The sequence below is a fragment of the Pisolithus orientalis genome, assembly GCF_024613125.1.
Source record: "Pisolithus orientalis strain OTSU chromosome Unknown F5J12scaffold_28, whole genome shotgun sequence".
Taxonomy (NCBI): domain Eukaryota; kingdom Fungi; phylum Basidiomycota; class Agaricomycetes; order Boletales; family Pisolithaceae; genus Pisolithus; species Pisolithus orientalis.
Genome location: NW_026260809.1, coordinates 370,279 through 389,392, shown reverse-complemented (window position 1 = coordinate 389,392; position 19,114 = coordinate 370,279). Strand labels below are relative to the sequence as shown.

The 19,114-nt window shown below is 48.9% G+C and overlaps 8 protein-coding genes across 8 annotated transcripts; 5 read left to right on the top strand and 3 right to left on the bottom strand.

Annotated features, from left to right (window-relative positions):
* Positions 1-10,001: 10,001 nt before the first annotated feature.
* Positions 10,002-11,436, top strand: F5J12DRAFT_848100 (uncharacterized protein). Its single transcript, XM_051746426.1, has 3 exons — positions 10,002-10,530; positions 10,581-10,869; positions 10,928-11,436. Exons 1-3 carry the CDS (start codon positions 10,333-10,335, stop codon positions 11,119-11,121), a joined length of 681 nt encoding a protein of 226 aa, XP_051597595.1. The 5' UTR covers positions 10,002-10,332; the 3' UTR covers positions 11,122-11,436.
* On the top strand, positions 11,036-11,457 carry F5J12DRAFT_278158 (uncharacterized protein). Its single transcript, XM_051738719.1, has one exon. It carries the CDS (start codon positions 11,173-11,175, stop codon positions 11,419-11,421), a length of 249 nt encoding a protein of 82 aa, XP_051597594.1. The 5' UTR covers positions 11,036-11,172; the 3' UTR covers positions 11,422-11,457.
* Positions 11,458-11,946: 489 nt separating this feature from the next.
* F5J12DRAFT_848097 (uncharacterized protein) lies at positions 11,947-13,574 on the top strand. Its single transcript, XM_051746425.1, has one exon. The coding sequence runs from the start codon at positions 12,101-12,103 to the stop codon at positions 13,514-13,516; it is 1,416 nt and encodes a 471-aa protein (XP_051597593.1). The 5' UTR covers positions 11,947-12,100; the 3' UTR covers positions 13,517-13,574.
* Positions 13,575-13,621: 47 nt separating this feature from the next.
* Positions 13,622-14,457, top strand: F5J12DRAFT_922155 (vitamin-D-receptor interacting mediator subunit 4-domain-containing protein; the record flags this gene model as incomplete). Its single annotated transcript, XM_051749309.1, has 4 exons — positions 13,622-13,834; positions 13,857-13,968; positions 14,019-14,240; positions 14,297-14,457. The coding sequence occupies 4 exons, from the start codon at positions 13,622-13,624 to the stop codon at positions 14,422-14,424; spliced, it is 675 nt and encodes a 224-aa protein (XP_051597592.1). The 3' UTR covers positions 14,425-14,457.
* On the top strand, positions 14,458-15,755 carry F5J12DRAFT_848092 (translation initiation factor eIF 4e-like domain-containing protein). Its single transcript, XM_051746424.1, has 5 exons — positions 14,458-14,751; positions 14,825-14,915; positions 14,975-15,369; positions 15,429-15,493; positions 15,548-15,755. The coding sequence occupies exons 1-5, from the start codon at positions 14,468-14,470 to the stop codon at positions 15,610-15,612; spliced, it is 900 nt and encodes a 299-aa protein (XP_051597591.1). The 5' UTR covers positions 14,458-14,467; the 3' UTR covers positions 15,613-15,755.
* F5J12DRAFT_848083 (transmembrane proteins 14C-domain-containing protein) lies at positions 15,756-16,374 on the bottom strand. The gene is made up of 4 exons (XM_051746423.1): positions 16,336-16,374; positions 16,185-16,285; positions 16,064-16,137; positions 15,756-16,010 (listed from the first exon to the last, which is right to left on the bottom strand). The coding sequence occupies exons 1-4, from the start codon at positions 16,336-16,338 to the stop codon at positions 15,871-15,873; spliced, it is 318 nt and encodes a 105-aa protein (XP_051597590.1). The 5' UTR covers positions 16,339-16,374; the 3' UTR covers positions 15,756-15,870.
* On the bottom strand, positions 16,336-17,239 carry F5J12DRAFT_848082 (ribosomal protein S30). Its single transcript, XM_051746422.1, has 4 exons — positions 17,206-17,239; positions 17,025-17,142; positions 16,922-16,963; positions 16,336-16,705 (listed from the first exon to the last, which is right to left on the bottom strand). The coding sequence occupies exons 1-4, from the start codon at positions 17,213-17,215 to the stop codon at positions 16,684-16,686; spliced, it is 192 nt and encodes a 63-aa protein (XP_051597589.1). The 5' UTR covers positions 17,216-17,239; the 3' UTR covers positions 16,336-16,683.
* On the bottom strand, positions 17,240-19,091 carry F5J12DRAFT_745549 (S-adenosyl-L-methionine-dependent methyltransferase). Its single transcript, XM_051742075.1, has 3 exons — positions 18,573-19,091; positions 17,330-18,523; positions 17,240-17,272 (listed from the first exon to the last, which is right to left on the bottom strand). Exons 1-2 carry the CDS (start codon positions 19,065-19,067, stop codon positions 17,396-17,398), a joined length of 1,623 nt encoding a protein of 540 aa, XP_051597588.1. The 5' UTR covers positions 19,068-19,091; the 3' UTR covers positions 17,240-17,272; positions 17,330-17,395.
* Positions 19,092-19,114: the final 23 nt, after the last annotated feature.

Sequence of the window (19,114 nt, the reverse complement as noted above, 5' to 3'; positions counted from 1 at the left end):
GGCTCCTGAAATGCCTACAAGGACCATCACGGAAAAGGAGCTGAAGCAGAAGTTGGAAGAACAAAGGTGTGTGTTGGCAGAAGATTGGCATAAGATCGCCGGGCCACAGAACAGTGACCTGTTTCCAACAGGAATGCCAATGGATTTGGCATTATGTATGTGGTATGCCAGGAACTTTGGAAAGGTGATTCCCCCAGAAGACCCCACTGGTGGGTCTAGTAAGGGTAAGGCCCCAGCCAATCCTGATGATACGTACAATGTCTGCCCACCTAACAGAGGTAGGGAGTTTAACATTGGGCGTCCCAGAGAATATGACGGAAGCCACAATGGGCTTCAGACCTGGGTTACACAGGTCAAAGGATACTTGAACCTGAACAAGCACGTCTACAACATGGAGTTGCTCAAGATTTCGTTTGCACTCACCTATATGACCAAAGGTGCAGCAGTCTCATTTGCTGAAAATTATCAAAATGAAAACAAGTTACTCGATGGAACTATCTACTACATGGACAGCTTTCAGAGGTTTGTGGAAAGACTTAAAGCTACCTTTGAGTCCAGCGACCAGACTGCTCTTGCCATACTCCACCTATCTGAAATCACTCAAGGCAAATGTGAACTTGAGGTGTACATCACCGAGTTTACAGGGCTTGTTAACAAGGCTCAACTCAAGGAAGAATCACATGAAGCAGGGATCTTCTTCAGAAAAGGATTGAATAAAGAACACCACAACTGGGTTCTTAATTCTGGACATGCCCCTACCACTGTCATCGAGTGGATACAGTGTGTGGGAGAAGCAAGAACTGCGATTGCTACCAAACATATCCTTAAAGGGAAGGAATCTCGGTATGAAAGAAAGTTCATTCATTACTGTGGAGGTTCCCAAGATCCTGATGCGATGGACGTTGACAAACAAAAAAGAAGCGTGAAAAGGTCTGCTTCGGATATTAAATGCTACAACTGTGGCATTGAAGGTCACATCAAGCATGACTGTAAAGTCAAAACCCAGCTTTCCAATGTTTGTGTGGTTATCTCAGAAGATGGGACGAAGACTGCTTATGTTGGAGATCGTCTTGTGAATAGGGAGGAACAGAAGCTGTTGGGTTTTTAAAGGGGACTGGCAAATCTCCTGCAACAGTCAGTCCTGTTGCTATTTTGTCTGCTAAATGTACTTCTGTAGATGATGAATCAAACATGTGAGTTTGATTGCCTCTCGGAATGATTATATTATCAGATTACAAGGCAGGAATATGGGCCTGTATCGACTTGGGCGCAGAAGTTTCCCTCATTTCTGAACAAATGGTGCAGAAACTTCAGATACCAATGTATCCAGTCAAGAGCAAGTTCAAAACCACGTCATTCACTGGAAAAGATGTTGAGTGGGTCACCTGCAAGGTAACCCTGAAAATGGAAATCAAGGAGTGCACAATATGAGTCAAGTGCTATGTTGGCCCACTAGTTGGAAAGGAGCACATGCTCCTTGGAATGCCTGTCCTCAAGGAATTTAAACCACGGATGAATTGGGAGACAGGAAAAATTACTTGTTGGGATGACAGGTACGTACCGAAACCTGGAAGCTTACCAACTATAGGAACTTTGTCTCTGGATCCAAGGGTTCTAGATGGAGGAAACACAGTGACAGAGGTGAACTCTGTTGGGATTAACAAAACAACTCTGTCCACAGAGCTGGAAGCTGCATGGGCAGCTGACAAACAGGAAGTCACTCTTCCTGTCAAGTATCAGGAATTTGCCAAGGTATTCTCGGAGGAAGATATTCCACTACCGGTCCACCAACCCAGGTTGGACCACGAAATTCGCCTGAAGGAAGATTTTAAGCCTAAAAAGGTGATGGTATATCCAATGTCCCTGGAAGAACTAAAGGTTTTAGATGAATTCCTGGATGAAAACCTCAAGTGCAAGAAAATCAGGCTGTCGACATCCCCACAAGTGGCTCTGGTGTTCTTTGTTGTGAAGAAGGATGGAAAGAAGAGGTTAATTCAAGATTACTGCTACCTCAATTCATTTACCATCCAGGATGCACACCCATTGCCGAATGCACAGGCATTGTTCGACGAGCTGGTTGAGTCAAAATACTACACAAAGTTCAACATATGCTGGGGTTTTATGAATCTTCAGGTCAAAGAAGGAGATGAGTGGAAAGGGGCATTCATTATGCCCAGGGGCTTGTTCGAACCCACAGTAATGTTCTTTGGACAATGCAACTCACCACCTTCTTTCCAAAGATACATGGATTGGACTTTTGAGTCTCAGCAAGGAAAGCAAGTAGGGTATATGGACAATGTTGCCATCCATGGCAAGACAAAGGAAGAACTTCGAACTTGGGTCTGTGAGTTCTTGAATATTTGTGAGAAAGAAGGGCTGCGCCTCAAGATCAGCAAGTGTGTCTTCGAGGCCAAAGAAATAGAATTCCTCGGAATGATCATAGGAAAAGGGTGCATGGAGACTTTGCCAATGAAGACTGACACCATCAGTACTTGGGAAGCCCCTGACAATCTTACAGGGCTTCGTCACTTCCTCGGATTCTGTAACTTCTACCAAAAATTCATCCCTTCCTTCTCAAGTGTCGCTCATCCTCTCCATGACCTTACCAAGAAAGGGGCATCCTACCAGTGGACTCCAGAATGCAACTCTGTGTTCAAAAAGTTAAAATCTTTGTTATGCTCCACTCCGGTCCTCACAATTCCTGACTTCTTGAAGCCTTTCGCACTGTTTACTGATGCTTCAAAACTCAGAACTGGAGCAGTACTAGCACAGAAAGGAGCCGATGGTGAATGGCACCCCTGTTCTTACCTCTCACAATCCCCCATTGGCACAGAACAGCATTACCAGGTCTACGACTTGGAAATGCTTGCCGTTATCCACACACTCAAGGCTTTCCACCCATATCTCCTCTCCTGGTTGAACTGACTGTGGTCTTTACTGACCACAAGAACCTTGAATATTACCATGAGCCTCAACAGCTCACCCCTCGCCAGGCTCGCTGGGCTGCCACTGTGCAGTCCTACCCCATTTGTTTTTCCTGGCAGGCTGGTTGCCTCCAGGTCCCTGCTGACACTCTCTTGCACAAGAGCAAAGCCGTGGAGCCCACCCCTGTGGCCACAGTCCTTCCCCTGGACCTTTGGCTTTTGGAGGGGGTGGATCCCCAAATTCATCTCGTTTCACCCTCATTTTCCATTACAAAATTACAAAAACAACTAAAAATCAACCGTCTTTGCCAAATCAGGACGTCTTCTGGCATGACTGTCATGGTCCAAACCAACCCCTAAGCCATATTCCTGCCCTTCTGAGGAAAAGTTAAAGAGGAATTGGCTGCCTGACACTCGCCCTTCTGAGGAACCAGTCAAAGGAGCCAGGGGGGTCTATGCTATATCCACAGATCTGTATGAGGCACATTAAAAACGATGTGTCAAAGGTCTCAACAGGTCCAGAACCAGCAGGGAATGTCACGATTGCGGAAGATGGAACAAAAATGGTTCAGAACAATGTGTCTATATATCCCTCCCTGACCATAGGAAGCATTGCATGCGCTCGTATCATGATCACAAGTTGGCTGGACACCCTGGCCAGAAAGCCATGTTTGCAAAAATGAGAAAGGAAGTATGGTGGGAAGGGATGGGAAAAGATATTAGGTCCTACAGTTGCAGGATGTCCTGGTCTGTCAAACCACCAAGGTCATCACTCATCCACCAATGCCTCCAGTCGTCCCACATGAAACCCTGAAAACTGCAGTTCCTGTTCCAACAGATATCTATGGATCTCATAACAGATCTCCCCATCTCGGGAGAACAAAGATACGATTCCATTCTCACAGTTGTTGATCAGTGCCTGACAAAGGCTGTGCTGTTCATTCCATGTCATAAAACTATAGATTCTGTCAGCATCACCCAATTGTTTCATCAATATATCTATTCTCGGTATGGTGTCCCTGAGGCAGTGATCTTGGATTGTGGACTGCAATTCGCTTCTTTGTTCACCACAGAACTCTACAAGGCAATAGGGGTAAAGTCTAAACTTTCGACAGGCCTATCACCCCCAGATGAATGGAGAAAGCGAACGAGTAAACCAAGAGGTGGAAGGGTATTTGCACCTGTACTGCACTGAAAGCCCCAACTCCTGGTCTAGCAAACTTCCATCAGCCAAGTTCACCCACAACTCTCAGATCCATTCCATCCATCAAATGACTCCTTTCTCCCTTCTACTCGGATATGACCCTTCTCCATACCTGGAGGTCCATATCACTGCCATCCCCTTGGTAGATGAAAGGTTGGAAAGGTTGGTGTCCAACCGGGATGTCACCATTCTTGCACATAAACAAGCCCAAGACCTAATGCATTCGCACTCAAAAGGGACTTATGTTGCGCCCGCAGTAGGAGATCAAGTACTCCTGGATACCAGGCATCTTAGGATCAAGAACCAGTGCAACAAGATTGTGCCCCAATGTCTCAGGCCTTTCAAAGTGACTCAGGTCGTTTCCCCAGTTGCTTTCTGATTGGACCTTCCACCAATGTGGAAGGTACACCCTGTGTTCCACGCCTCCCGGATCTTTCCCTATGTTGAAAATGAAACCTATGGGATTGCACCTGCAGCCCCCTTACCTGAGCTAGTGGATGATGAAATTGAATGGGAGGTCAAGTCAATCCTGAATCACAAAACTGATGGTCATAGGGGCAAAAGACGCTATTTGGTTAAATGGAAAGGGTTTCCTCATTCATCAAATACTTGGGAACCCAAAGAACATATAAAAGACCATGCATCAGAGGCCCTTGACCAGTACAAACTCACTTGACACCTCAGAAATTAATGGACTCCCCATGCTCAGTTAATACAGAGAATGACTACTCCGACCTCCCCATCCCCTCAGAATCCTTTTACAATGCCAATGACAACAGGCTCGTTCCCCCCATCATTGTCTATGCCCCAACCTCACCTCCGACATCCCCTGCCGGTTTTTATGTCTCCGGCTTCTCCTTGCCCATCTCTCAACCCCATCCACTATCACCCCCTGTCTCCAGGGTTGCAGGACCATGTCCACTCCAGGGGTTGTCGATCAAGCATGTCCCCACCCCCAAGGTCAGAGTCCCCCCTGGTGAGGACAGTAGCCACAAGGGAAAGGGTAAGGCATGGGTTGTTGATGAACCCAATAGTCAACCAGCCACTGCCAGTAGCGCCAATGCTCCCAAATCTACCCACTTACACACCACCTTCACTACCTACTCCGATGGCACTCAACGCGCAGCCCTCAATCCCCTCGCAGCCACTGCCTCTGCCAGGCTTGACCAGCAAAGATTACCAGTCTCAGCAGCTGACTACCTGGATGTTGTTAGGGCACTTGACATCTTCCACAATGGGGATGACATTGATGGGTGCTCACCAGAACAGGTTGTGTATTTTGGGCTGTTGTCTCAAATCTACAGAGTGTCAGACGTAATCAATGGGTTGGTGTCAAAGATTCACACCAGGAAATTGGCCAGTACCACCCCTCTCTTGGAAGTAATCATGATCAACATGTTAGAGAAGGCTTCCTCGGATCTTACCAAGGCTATTACCAGTGGTGCATATCACCATTTATGACAGCAGCAGATAGGAGAGTTCTTGGCCCCACCTGCTTCTTGACTTCTTGATCGTATCAGACTGAAGCAAGAGGAACCATCGGCTTTGAAATTAAAAGAAGGTGTCTCGGATCAGGAGAAGGAGAAGCAGTGGCATGCTGTGGAATTAGGGTTCGTCGACTCAGGGGAACTTTTTAAAGAGGTAGGAGCCAGGCTAGGGACTGGGACTCACAACTCTGCTTGGGAGGTCCTGTTACAGGATGCATTGTGGGCCAGCATTCACAAACAATATCATAACGCCATCCATGCCACCGACCCTCTCCCTGCAACTCCCTTCATCCCCATGCCTTCTGATCAACTTCACTTCTACCTCGGAGGCCAGAACCCCATCCCACCTGACCACCCCTTATACCAACATGCCTGCTACCAATGCTGTTACCTGGGACATTGGTCGTGCTGCAATGGATGTGGCTCCCATTTTACTCCAGCCTTCGAGGAGCTGCTGACTCCATTGCCTTCATTGCCCATCACTGCTCGAACATGTTCCCACACGTATACTACTCGCTGACCCCTTTCCTCCTGTCCTGCTAATGCTCCTGGCACTTCACCCTCAAGGGTCTGAGGACCTTAGGGGGGGGGGAGTGATGTTATGCTTCCACCAGGGGTCTTTCCTTTTTCGACTCCTCTCAGTCATGTGCATCACATGCCTCATCACATCCCTCATTGTAGTCACCATCCTAGGGGCTCAAATGCTCCAGGGAACCTTCGGATCACCTGCTGTCAAGGTGTTTCCAATACCCATAGAGACTGCATCGCTGTTGTGATCCTGTGTCCCACCGCCCTCTTTGATGGATGACTTGTTTGTTTCTTGCTCTGCTCTGACTCGTATATATTGCCTAGATGTTGTACTATAGCTCTGGTGTCTGGCTCCTTGCTGCGCATTGATTGTGCAGCCAGTATAGCCTTCATTGCTTCCCTACCCCCATCACTGACACTGTTGTGAGTCAAAGTGAGGTTCAGTGGTGAAAACCAACCAAAACCAACACAAAAGACAATGAAAGCAAGTGGTGGTGTGCCTATGCGGTACCTAGATGGTAGAACCTGTTCTTTGGGAGGGTTTTTTGCAAGCTACAACACTCAAAGATGAGTGCTGAGGGTTGGGGGTGCTCCTGACAAAGAGGGAGCAAGAATGTGATAGAGAGCAATAGGGTAGACTGCTGTCAGCCTACAGAAGGATGGATGGTGACTTAATTCAATGTCCTAAGCTGTACTGAGCTCAGGGAGGGCTTGGAGCAAAGTATATGGATGATAGATGATGATAAGCAAAGTAGATGATAGCTAGACCCTTAATAAAGTCTCAACTATCGAAGCTGATGAATGATTTACTGAGAGATGATAAATTGCAAGCAAGAGGGGCTCTCTGATGTCCTCTTCTTTTTGCTACCTAAGTACAGTGACTTATATACAGTACAGGGGCATTGCCTATGGAAAACAAGGTGCAAACACTTGGCAAGTGATTGGTAACTGATGAGTAAGGAATGTAAGCAATGGGTAATCGTCTTGGAAAGCATTGGTAAGCATTGGTAAGGATAAGTAAGCCAGAAAGCTGAAGAATCAGTAAGCAAAGTCAAAAGATTGGTAAGTATTGCCAATAGGTGAGTCAAAGACAGTCAGAATGTCACAGTATGAGTCAAGCAATGTCAGGAACTGGGAAAGTGCACTGGAATCACATTAGGGGGAGGCTGTGCATGTCACATCTCAAAGAGATCACTTCTAGGCCAAAGTGGGATGACAGAGAGGCAGCACTGATCTGATGCCAATATAGTACATCCAAAAGTAGGACAGGGTGAGTCAGATGTCAACAGGGGTCAAGCTTTGGGGGTCTGTGGGGTGACAGGAGCATAGGGGATCACAACTTTCCCCCCCAAACCATCCTCTCAGTGAAGCAAATAAAAACTTCATGAATGAGGCTCTGTTGGAAGAGAGGATGAAGGGGGAGCAGTCTTCTGCTGTATCTTGCAACAAGGAGGCAAGATGTGCATCATACTCGTCATGGATGCAATCAGGGAGAGTGGAGAACAGTAGATTATACTGTAGCTGTTGCAATTTTGGAAGAATGATGGACGAGACTGGTATGAAGACAGTTGCAGGGGGCAGGGAGGAAGGATCCATATGCTTCTTGGACCGGAGAGACTGAAACAACCACATAAGACCTTTCCAAGCAAATGACAGACCTGAGGCAACCAAAGAACGTCCTCCTGGAGGTCATATTGACAACAAGAACACGCTGTCCAAGCTGGATGGGCTGAGAGGGGGCAGATGAGGGTGGGATGTACCAGGACACTTCAGGATGGAAGCTGGTAGGAACTCCTGGTAGATATATGTAGCCATGGTCCCTAGCAAAGGGGACAAGCGAAATGACTGATGTGGAGGCAGCCATATCAGAAGAATTAGTGAAATGAGCGTCTTTTGGAGGGAGTGCTGTAGAAATGTGTGGAGTGTGCAAATCCTTTCCAATCTTGGAAGGTAGGATTCGTGTGGCTGAGCACTACAAGCGAGTGTGGGAATGGTTTTGGTGTCTGCAGAATTGGTGGAGATACATCAAAAACTGGAATGCCATACATGGGCACTTAACCTGCCTCCTCCTTTTTCTTTGGCATTGACAACTTGTTCTTGTGCGAGGGATGACTGCTGACATTGCTGGCTGTCCTTCTTTGCATGAGGGCTATGGTCTTCACCTCCATTCATCAGCTACATCCATGTCCACCTCACCAAACACCTTTGGTGTGTGACACCATATGACTCCTATCTATTTCAGCAATGGGATTGTTGATTACTGCAGATATGCATCACGACACATCAGTCACGACTGGTATGGTACTCATACTTAGGGGTATATAATCCTATGTACTTCGTCCTGTATCTGCAGTTTTTCAATAGCTTGCAACTGAGCTTCATCCCTTTGCTTTATCCTTGTTCTCTCTCCATGCAAACAACCTTAGGGACTTGCCAGCAGACAGAACCTCTGTCAGATCATTGCAATAACTCAGCCATAGGGGTTATGACAAGTTTGGCCTGTAGTCTCCCACCTCATGCGCTTCATGCCTATTCCATTTGAAGAAGTCACTGTGCTCAGGCATAACATGCATGATGTACAGCTGTCCATGGAATTATAGACATCATTGGCCAAATTGGTGGTCATTTCAAACTTGCTGTTGCTGCTGGGTGCATCAATTGAGTGTGCATGTGCATATATGCAAGGCTACTTACCCATAACCACTCAGTTCAACACATTTTGGGAAGTTGTGTAGAGGTGGATGGAGTATCAGATCTGGGTAGCCAAAATCAAAAAAGCAACTGTGCAGATGTAGAAAAAGGTATCTCACCTTGGCTTGAGTGTGTCAGGGCTGGGGTGTGTTTGAAAGGCAAAAAACTAACACAAGTACAGGTATATTACATAAGGCTGTGTCACTGAATAACAAAGACAGAATGTGCTACAACATATTGACCCCCCTACAATGCACAAGGCAATGTAACCATCAGGGGAAAGAGCTGGGACAATACTCCAGTGCTGCCCACATTCAAACTGAATGGATCCCATTGCACATTAATGAAGGTATGAGTTCTCAGTGCACAAAGTAGTCACTGAGGTGGAAAATAATGGTGCAGAAAATTTATAGTACCATAATTAGTAAGCAGAGTGACATCAGAATTTAATTCTGAAGGTCACAGAGAAATTCTGCACCCTCTGGGCAAAACTCTGAGATGCTACCATAACTCCAGAACACATACTCAACACACATGTACCTCTCACAATACCACCAAACTTGCAGAATAAGGTGCAGCCATCCTTCCCTGACTCATCAACAAAAACCAGCTGATCCTTGGAGAAGTTTGCAGCAATGTCATCCTGCCAAGCTTGGCAAGCTCCTTTGTCTCACTGTGAGGAAGTCCACTGCATCATCTTGTATGTTAAGCCAAGATCATGAAGGTTATTATGCAGCACTGTGACTGAAATGTACTGCTCATGGATGAGACAGAGGTAGTCTTGGATTTCATCAAGGTAAAGAGTAGGTGACTCAGCAATGAGTGCCTGCAGATTGGCCACTACATCTGCATTCAACAGCCTAGGGGATGGCTGCTGAGAACACTGGTATGGCTGATGTTCCCAGTTTCCAAAAAAAAATGGAATCAGGTGCTCCTCACTGACATACCAAGAACTTCTGCAATGTCATCAGGCCTCCAACCATCTTCTAAGAGTTGAAGGGCTCATTTTTTTCATGTCATATGGTATCTGCTGGTGTCCCATGTGCTGTTTATATTCTACTCTGGATCAGCAATGAGTGGGGATTGATGAGAAAAGACAGATATAGTGCTGAGGAATTTTGTGTTTTTATTTATTTTAATTTTCAAACACCAAGTTTTCACGTGCGACATGAATCTCTGAAACAGCTGTAGTGTTATTTCCACTTTCCTCAGGTGATGTGCTGCAGCCAGGCCCTCGCAGGAAAATGCTCTTGAATCACTCGCACAGCACCACGAGGTGATCCCGCGGCACGTAGAAGTCTCCCACAGCACCTAGAAGTCTTTAGGAAATCCGACTCGGCGCAACGTTTTTACCATGCGACGAAGTTATACTCCTGCTAAGTTTTTGGTGGTAGCACCGCTCCTACCGTGTATATAGACTACAGCGTAGGGGCTCCAGCACCCATCAACGATCCTCCGAAGAACAATTGAACACTCCTTCCCCCATCGTCGGTCGTCAATGCCTAACTCTGCAAGGATGCCTGAAGCTTGGGATGCGCCGACGGGATTCGTAGCGCGTCTGACTTACAGGGCCATCTGTCTTTGCATTATTGGTCAGGCAGATCTCGAAATATTCTGGAGGGAAATTGATGAGCACGATGAATGGATCAATCTTCATGCCCGTCACCGTGCCCTTTCGACTTTGGTGTTAACATTGGTTAGCGTCAGTGCGATCTTCCTTAATCGTTTGCTGATCTCTCTCAACAGCAGGCAGTGGTCACGGCAGCAGCCGTCGTTTTTCTGACGACTTCTCCGCCAGTGTCTTTTGCTGATTACACCGATTCTAAAGCCTGCGGCGCGTTTTCCTCCGCATTTGTAATGTCTCTAGCAGGCATCGCGTTCCAGTTCTCGTCCCTTGGTATCTTTCGCGAGGTACCCAGGCAGATTCTCCCTGCGGACGAGCTCTTGAATTCCCGACGAGCTATCCTTATCTACTTGCTCCGTTTCCACTTTCCCTATCTCTTCGCCTTGCTGTCTCTGTCGTTCCTGACAGCAGGCAAGTTCTTGTCATATCATTACCTCTAGCCTCTCCGAGTCTAAGGATTACTCCTAAGGATTTATGCTCGCATGGCCTGCAACTTTTTCTTACTTGATCGGGTTGATCCTGTTCTGTGGTTGTATCATCGTTCTGTCGCGCTGTTGCCTGCCGGCCGATTCATGGGTGGTACCAGTGGTCGCAGTTTTGTTCGTTCTCATCGTGATTGCTTATTTCTTCGTGCTGTCTCTGGTGCCGATGAACATCCCTTAGACGACCGGGAAGTGGACAGGCAACAAGGCCGTTAAAAATCTTAATCTTCCAATGGTTTCCCTGCTCCTCGCTTTTGTGAGCAGCGTGGTTCTGGCCATTCCTCTAGTGTTTTCTAATTTTATTTTTTTCGTATACCTTATTTCATGTTGTAGAGTGGTTGGAATTACTGTACACACATTATTCACTCGTCGTTCTTTTCTTTTTTCTCTCATTGATCGATTTAGGCTGTCAGTACTTAACGTAGATGCGGGTTATAGTCGTTTGCGTGGAGAACGAAGAAAGTTTCGATTTCTTCACTGATTTCGTACATTAATGCATGGTTATGGGCGGAGAGGGCTCCGTAAGCACCCTAGCAAGGAAATCGGACGTCAGGAATAGATGACGTCGTTTCGTCGTAAAGAACACGTTCACAGATGGAATCGATGATATTTCAAAGAAATTTGATTCTAGCTTGCTCCTATGGTCGCCAGGATCGCTCCGCGTCCTGGAATTCATTTTCAAATGCTGTGTGAAGTTGAATGGCATTTATTCATTGCAAAAAGCAACGTGAGCATCAACGAGTATTTGCACAGCAGGCAAAGGCCCAGTGGCATCCGTCATATATCAAGCCCAGCATTCGCCACTGACGAAAAATTGTGATCGTAATGCAAGCTCTCACGTTCACGCTCAGAAACCTTCATAAAGTAAGTCCACTAAAATGGCTGGCACTACAATTTTTCGCCGGTGGTGAGTTTTGGGCTTGGTGTAGAAGGGATATCACCAGGCCTTTGCCTGCCGTGTTGAGTCGTGAACAGAGTGGCTTACATAATGGATGAGATGGTGACCATGGGACGGGCCCGACTGGACAACTCCCAAGCTCACGACAAAGAGAAATCAGAGACTGACACCCAAGCATTAGGTCGTAGTCGACGTCTGTCGCTGTACGCCCAGCCATAAGCATCGTGTGCCATTCAAATCGCCCCTACGATCTCCTCTAACGATGCACATCCGACACCAATCGGCCGCTTCACCTCGCAAATCATCCACTAAATCATCTTCTCGACATGCCTCGTCTGGTTCCATGCCACTCTCAGCACTCGACCAAACACCCGCTATGCCCTCGGGCGCGCATTCGTTGGCACATGAACTAGCTGTGGCGTTGATGCCGGAACCAGTGGGGGGCAGCGACGCGTCGAGGTTGCTGGCGGAAGAGTTCGGGATAGAGTATGACGAAGGTGCGGAAGGTATAGATAACGAGCTAGTTGTGAGGCGGAACAGCGGGGGAGTCGACATGCTTCATCCCGAGTTAGCCATTGTGGAAGGTGACGGGACCAGTCTGGCAGATGAGTTGGGTGGTGGGGTATTTGACGGGAACCTCGCTGAAGAACTGGGTGGTGTTGAAGCGGAGAACAGGCAAGCTATTGACCCTCTCGAGGACAGCTCGGATGACGACAAAACGGATAGAGGGAGCGATGGGGATGAGGACGATGCAACTCGCCGTGCAGCACGCGCCCACGACGCGATGGAGGTTCTGTCGCAGAACCTCGCGTCCACAGACAAGTTCCTTGCCCATCTCCGGGCGGTTGATGTGCCTCCTCCCACCTCGGCTTCGCCGTTGTACACAAAGACAACGTTTGCAACCCATACGAGTCAGCTCACTAGCTCGGGCACTTTCACAGTCGAGGGACTTGCGTCAGACGTGATCAGGAGGGTTAACGACGCAGTGCGCGAGCGCGAAGGACAGCTGCGTGAACTCATCGCGTATGACAGGGACCTCAAACGTATATTTGGAGAAGTGGGTGGTGCCGATGTGTTGGGGGATCTCGAACCGCTAGAAGAGTTTGTTCTTGCAGAAGAATCCTCGGCCCACCACGTCTCACACGTCCCGAACAAACTCGATTCTGTCATAGAAGAGGACGAGGGCGACCAAGGTGAACGTAACTCGTTCTACCTGTCCTCGTCACCCTCGTCACCGCAAAAAGCTGCCTTTTCTTCTTCACATTCGTCGGTGCCCTCTGCACCACCACCAACTACGACTTCCAGTGCCAAGCCATCGACACCGTCTGCCATCTCGTCCTTTGCAATAGTCGTACCCTCACTTGTCAGTCTTAGAGTGGACACTACCTCCCTCCTTTCTTCTCTCACAACCATATCGGAGCAGGCTCAAGTGAATGGTGCAGCGACTGCAGATGCGGGTCGCAAGATCCGTTCACTCAAGAATCGGTTGGGTGGATGGAAAGTTGAGTGGGAAAGCGCTGAAAGAAGTCGTACGAAGATCGAGAGGTGGGAAGTGGAGAGCAAGGCCCTCTCTGGGAGCAGGATAGACGGACGAACCATCGTTGCCGATCATTTGAGAGCATTTGAGAAGGCGATTGCAGAGGCTGGGGTAAAGACGCAGGCCATCATGGCCCGATAAAAGGTTTCCGGTAGATGTTGCAAGTATATTATTCCCTTGGTTTTTTTGATACTCCATACATACATTATATTATCTCCGTCTCGCATCATGGCTAGTTCACCGTCGATGACCGACACGCTCAACGTGCCTTTGAACACGCTCACGCAGCTCTCCACGGCGCTCTTCCAGTCTCTTTCGTCTCAGCCTCACACGCATGGTGGACGACAGGGTGAGCCGCCGCCACCCGTATCCGCATTCCTGTCTGCGGAGACTGCACTCGTTCATGCACTGGTTGAGACGGCTGCACACCAACGGAGACAACATCACATCAACAAACTTGTGTCTGAGATCAGCAAGTTAGATGCCAGGATGGCGAGAGATCGTCGAGAAAATCGAACAAGGGCGCAAAGAGCTCGAAAGCGTCGTGAGAGAGGGCGAGGAAAGGGTAGAGGGTATCAAGAAAGCAAAAGAAGGTAAGTACATGGTACTAGTCGGCATGGTTTTGACGACGAACGACGAGCAGCTGCGATACCCTACCCTGAATTGCTTGCCTATGCCCAGTCCCTGAGCGCATTCACGTCTGCGCCCCCAAACATGCCTGATCCCAACGCACCCCTTTCTGCAGTGCATGGCGCACCCGTCCCGTTGTTCTTCCCTCCTTTCCCCAACGAAGAGAAGATGCGGAGAGGCCGACTCAACGTCGAGAAACCGCTTGGTAGACTCGGGGAGAGCCACAGCGTGAAACGTGAGCCAGATCTTCACAGTCGAGTCACTTTTTTTTTCCAACTAAACGCTCCTCAGCTCCTTCACCGTCGCCCAAGCAGAAAGCGAATGCACGCGATCGCCCCGGTGTGCATCCCTACAGACACGAAATCCGTGCACAACAGACTGAGTTTGACTTGGATTTGGATCTGAACCCTGACCTGTAAAATGAGTGTACATATGTATTATGTAATGAGAGACAGTGTATGTATGACGGCGACGGCGACGACGACGACGACGACGATGGCGGGGTACTTTTCGAACCACTCACAGCCTGGCCACACGCGCTTCTCTACTCATTCCCAGTCCCAGTCCCAGTCTCAGTCTCAGTCCGTAGTTGCACCCCAGCAGCAGCCCGTCTCAGAGTCTCGCCCACGCCCCCCCGTAAGCCGACATTTCTCCACCTCGCTGACCACCCGTGATCCGGAGCCTGCCCAAGCTAAACATGCAGGCCACAATTCTCTCCCGGTGACGGTTCATCCACTCAGGCACACGTATGGCAGCTATTTGTCTTGTCTCGTTTGGCTGTGTTCGGTCTGATCGCGTGCTCCCCATCTGCTTTTCTAGCTGGGTGTTCTGGTTCCGCCAGCAGCGGGCACCAGGAAACAAGATCACCAATTATGAAGAGGGCATAAAGAAAGTGGCCTCTTTCTCCTCTGTACGTACTTTCGCTTCGTCTTGTCCACTCCAACCCCCGCGTTATCTTTCACTTCTTAGGTCGAGTCTTTCTGGTCTCTCCATACCCATCTTTCTCCTCCTTCCTCTCTCATTCCCACCACCGACTACCTCCTTTTCCACGCTGGTGTCCGTCGTCCAGTCTGGGAAGACCCTCTGAACAAGACTGGCGGAAAGTGGATTATTCGTCTGCGGAAGGGCGTCGCGGATCGCCTATGGGAAGAGCTCGTATGCGGTGTAGTAGGAGACCTCTTTGACGAATGTGGACGGGAGAAGTTGAGGCCGGACGCTGACGGTACTACAAACGGCGATGTCGAAGGCGAGAGTGGTGATTGGCCAGAAATATGTGGGTGTACCATCAGTGTCAGACAGAGCGAAGATATCATCTCTGTATGGAATCGCGTTGATGGGGATCTAAAAGTCCGCGACAAGATACGGTAGGTTGCATGTGTCTTTTTTTATATGTGATGCGACTAGATCCGCGCTTCCCACACAGGGATACCATTCGTACCATACTCAACCTGCCACCCACAACGATCATGGAATATAAATCAAACAACGGTACGCCAGTAAACTGTGTCTCCGTGTCATGTGTTGCCAACGTCCTTTGAAAAGATTCGATACAGGACAAGTCTTCGTTCCGCAACTCTGCCATCGAGCGCACCCCCTTTGCCTCGTGATTCTGAGGTACCCTGGTGCGAGGTATCACTCACGAATTACAAACCAAAAAAAAAAAAGCAGAACGATGCTCTGCTATATACACGCTTAATGTATATTGTGCATTCCGCAGGCGTGATCCAGGATATTGTCATTCAGACATCATCGAACATGTGCATGAGGTGTGATTGCAACAGCTCAAAGAAAGCGTAGCCCGATAGCGGACATAGAAATACAATAGTGAGACGAACGTGGACATGTGTCACCATACGAGCTGTGCGTTAAAACTCGTGGTTCCGCAGCTGGTACAATGTCTTGCCATAATACAAACCTGCAGCCGTGCTCGTCGCAGCGAGTATAGCAGGGACTGGGCCCTTCGCCACACGGGGAAGTGAGGAAAGAAGTAAGAGGGCAGATGCACCTGGGCATCCGTGAATGAGGGGACACGACCTGATCCGGACGAAAGCGACATACCCAGGGCACCTTCTACGCCATTCGGGTGGCCCTTCTTAATGGCCTCGGCGCTCCAGAGGTACAAAAGACCGACACTGCCAATGTGTTAGAGGGCTAGATCCAGTGACCAGTAGCCACATACCCAACGCCAGCAACGAGGGACGGGACGGAGCGTGTACGAACAAATCCAGTCACACCCCCAGCGAGACACAAGCCACCCATGGCGTACGCGGGAATGCCAGACTACATGATGAACATGAAGGGCTATTGTCGTTGGTGAATGGAGAGCTTACCATGTTGTACGAGTGTGGATGTGTCAGAGTCGTTGCAGTGTGGGTCGGACCCCACAGCGGAGCTCTCTCTCTATATACGCCATTTTGGCAGGTCACTCACACCACACCCCGAAGTGCATATTCCATGAAAACTGGCATGTCTGCATGTCATCCATGGCAAGTGTATAATGTAGCATAGAGAAAGGGATCAAATAACACATGTGTCGATGCATGCAAACAAGTCAAGAGTCGCTTCAATGCAGTCAGGAGGCATCCGCTTTGCCTCCCAGCCCTCCCCCTCCATGATACAGGCCCATCACCACCATGCCATGCTGGTTGTCTGGATATAAATCTCATATACCGGGTGATTTACTTTTCTGGGTTGGGGTTCCTGGGTAATAAAAAAAATCCGCGTGTTAGCACCAACTCGATAAGAATGAAGAGACGGAGAACGAGATCAGATAGGAGCGAAAGACGTGATGATTGGGTGTCAACATGCGATATTCAGCGTGAACTATGCATAATCGTTTGGATTCATCCTGCATGCCGGTTCGAATCGATACGACATCGAAGTTCGAAGGGTCCAAAAGGGCAACAAAGCACTCACATTCTCCGTTTGCCCCCAGTGAGTGTTGTGACGTTCACGAATCTAAAAAATCATATACCGTCAGAAATCCTCTTCGATGGCATCAAAGCTGTCGTTCACTCACCTGCGGTTGTACAGGAGACGCTTCTTGGCACGGCCCTTTGGCGTTTTCTTCTTCTCCTGCTTCTCTACTTTGGGTGTTTGCGATTTAACCTTACCGGCTCGGGCGAGCGATCCGTGAACTGCACGCCGATAGCATCGTTTGTCACCGCAGTTAACTTCATCGACATCCAAGGTTTACACACCTTTGCCCATGTTGACAGCGTCTTGTGAACTAGGAGCCTTGTGTGCGGTAATTGCAAGGTTCGTGTACTGTATAGTTTTAAGGCCCGTGAGAAATGCTGACTAAACATTTAACGCCACACCAACTCAGGGGCCAAAGAGCCAACATTCGCAATGAGTTCATAGCATCTTTCAAGTTCCTGGCACTCCACATCAAAAAAGAACTTGGACATTCTTATAAAAGTCCAACATCGGGTTCTCCCCGTTCCTCAATTGCGTCTTCCCCAAATCAGCATATGTCCCCATGAACTCCGCGTGACTATAAACACTGCTCTTCCTCTCCCCGACAGCCAGACCGCTCGCAGATGAAATACCGTCGTGTGGAGGACGGCGATTCGAAGGCGAAAAGAATTGCATCCCAAGAGACAGAGGCGAGCTACTCGACGCAAGAGGAGACATGCGGGAATGGTCCAGATCATCCGCGTCAGCGACTATACCCGCTGGTTGTTCAAGGATATACTCGTACATATCTCGCAGAGGCTCGAAAGCTGTTGGGAAGAGGATATCAAAGTATCCTTGCCGAACGAAGAGTGTCTGACACGGGACCATTGTACCACGGATGCTAGTTTGTACAACAGGAGCATTGGCTCCCGAGATAGCATCGGGTAAGGAAGAGAAATCCGTAAGCAGAAGCCGATGTAAAGGAAAGTATAATTGAAGCACGCGTAGAAACGAGAGCATGCGCGTAGGGATATACTCTGGCGGCGAAAGATTTGGTGCGAACGGCAGCGATGCATATATCCGACGGAGTGCGGAAGAGCGGAGGTACCAAGGAAGAGTGGGTTGGTGGCGGAGGCGACGGCGAAGCGATAGAAAGGACGATATGAGTGGATCGGTAATTCGCGTGTAGTATGGGATGAATTCGCCAGCATCATCAACAGCAACCTCGCCTTGAAATGGCTCTAAGGTACGGACGTCGTACCGCACGACGTCGTGGGCAAAATTATCTACCACCTCTGTAGCAAGAACATAGCATGGCGCACGCTCTGTTTTTGTCCACGAGAAGATACTGCGGTGATGGACGTTCACGGTCCGTTTGGTGTGACCAGCTCGACGGAGGCGCTCGCGCTGAATACGAGCCAAAGGCGCGCTGATTTCGATGATCGTGTACAATGTGCGGTCATAAACTTCCGGGAATTGTACGCGCAAGTAGTCGAGGATGTTCAGAGCGAGGGTGCCATTGCCTGCCCCGAGCTCATAAATTTTAAAGTCTTCATAGGGAAAGTATTTGAGAAGGTACTCGGAGACAAGACATTGAGCAATGGCTTGACCATACCACGGCTTGAGTCCACTTAGTTACGAACGGGTATTCACGACAACCGGGACATACCTTGAACAACTCAGTCGGAGTGTGCCAGATCTGCCTTCCTGGTCCCTCCGTCTCGGTCACGTTGCCACACTCCGTGTAGCGGCTCGCCACGGCCGACTCAAAGTGGGCACTATCTTTGAACTCATTAAAGTCGAAGCCTTCGTTCTCCTCGCCAGGAGCGGTAAGAATGGTGGCCTGCTTGGAGAAGTAGCCGTAGTAAGGGTTGTACAGAGCATCCTCGATGAAGTTGCGCACGAGCATGCGCACGCGTGTTGGGGGTGCATTGTCACCGATACTCGCGAGCTCGTTCGCGGTTACGCGCGGGTAGGATAGATGCTCATCAGAGACATCGGCCGAGAACGAAATGTTGGGATTGTAGTTGATTTTGTCCTTGTCGTGGTTGGACCGGCGTGGAGGGCTGTCTGACCACCATGGCAGCGATGATGAGAAGTACGCCTTGAGGTTCTGCCGTCGCCAGCAATGGCGACCAGCTTGGCCCAGCGACGCACGAAGCATGAACTTACGGGTTCAACTTTGCAAGGGTCGCGTCAGTATTAGCTGTG

Coding starts and splice junctions, on each gene's coding strand:
- F5J12DRAFT_848100 (XM_051746426.1), top strand. CDS start 10,333: ATGCCTAACTCTGCAAGGATGCCTGAAGCTTGGGATGCGCCGACGGGA. Junction 10,531..10,580: donor CGACTTTGGTGTTAACATTG/GTTAGCGTCAGT, acceptor CTCTCTCAACAG/CAGGCAGTGGTCACGGCAGC. Junction 10,870..10,927: donor TCTGTCGTTCCTGACAGCAG/GCAAGTTCTTGT, acceptor ATTACTCCTAAG/GATTTATGCTCGCATGGCCT.
- F5J12DRAFT_848083 (XM_051746423.1), bottom strand. Junction 16,138..16,184: donor TCCCTCGTTGCTGGCGTTGG/GTATGTGGCTAC, acceptor ACACATTGGCAG/TGTCGGTCTTTTGTACCTCT. Junction 16,011..16,063: donor TGGCGTAGAAGGTGCCCTGG/GTATGTCGCTTT, acceptor ACGGATGCCCAG/GTGCATCTGCCCTCTTACTT.
- F5J12DRAFT_848082 (XM_051746422.1), bottom strand. Junction 16,964..17,024: donor CGTCTCCTGTACAACCGCAG/GTGAGTGAACGA, acceptor ATGATTTTTTAG/ATTCGTGAACGTCACAACAC. Junction 16,706..16,921: donor ACTGGGGGCAAACGGAGAAT/GTGAGTGCTTTG, acceptor TTTATTACCCAG/GAACCCCAACCCAGAAAAGT.
- F5J12DRAFT_745549 (XM_051742075.1), bottom strand. CDS start 19,067: ATGCTTCGTGCGTCGCTGGGCCAAGCTGGTCGCCATTGCTGGCGACGG. Junction 18,524..18,572: donor CTCCGACTGAGTTGTTCAAG/GTATGTCCCGGT, acceptor AGTGGACTCAAG/CCGTGGTATGGTCAAGCCAT.
- F5J12DRAFT_848097 (XM_051746425.1), top strand. CDS start 12,101: ATGCACATCCGACACCAATCGGCCGCTTCACCTCGCAAATCATCCACT.
- F5J12DRAFT_848092 (XM_051746424.1), top strand. CDS start 14,468: ATGACGGCGACGGCGACGACGACGACGACGACGATGGCGGGGTACTTT. Junction 15,370..15,428: donor AAAGTCCGCGACAAGATACG/GTAGGTTGCATG, acceptor CTTCCCACACAG/GGATACCATTCGTACCATAC. Junction 15,494..15,547: donor GGAATATAAATCAAACAACG/GTACGCCAGTAA, acceptor TCCTTTGAAAAG/ATTCGATACAGGACAAGTCT.
- F5J12DRAFT_278158 (XM_051738719.1), top strand. CDS start 11,173: ATGGTTTCCCTGCTCCTCGCTTTTGTGAGCAGCGTGGTTCTGGCCATT.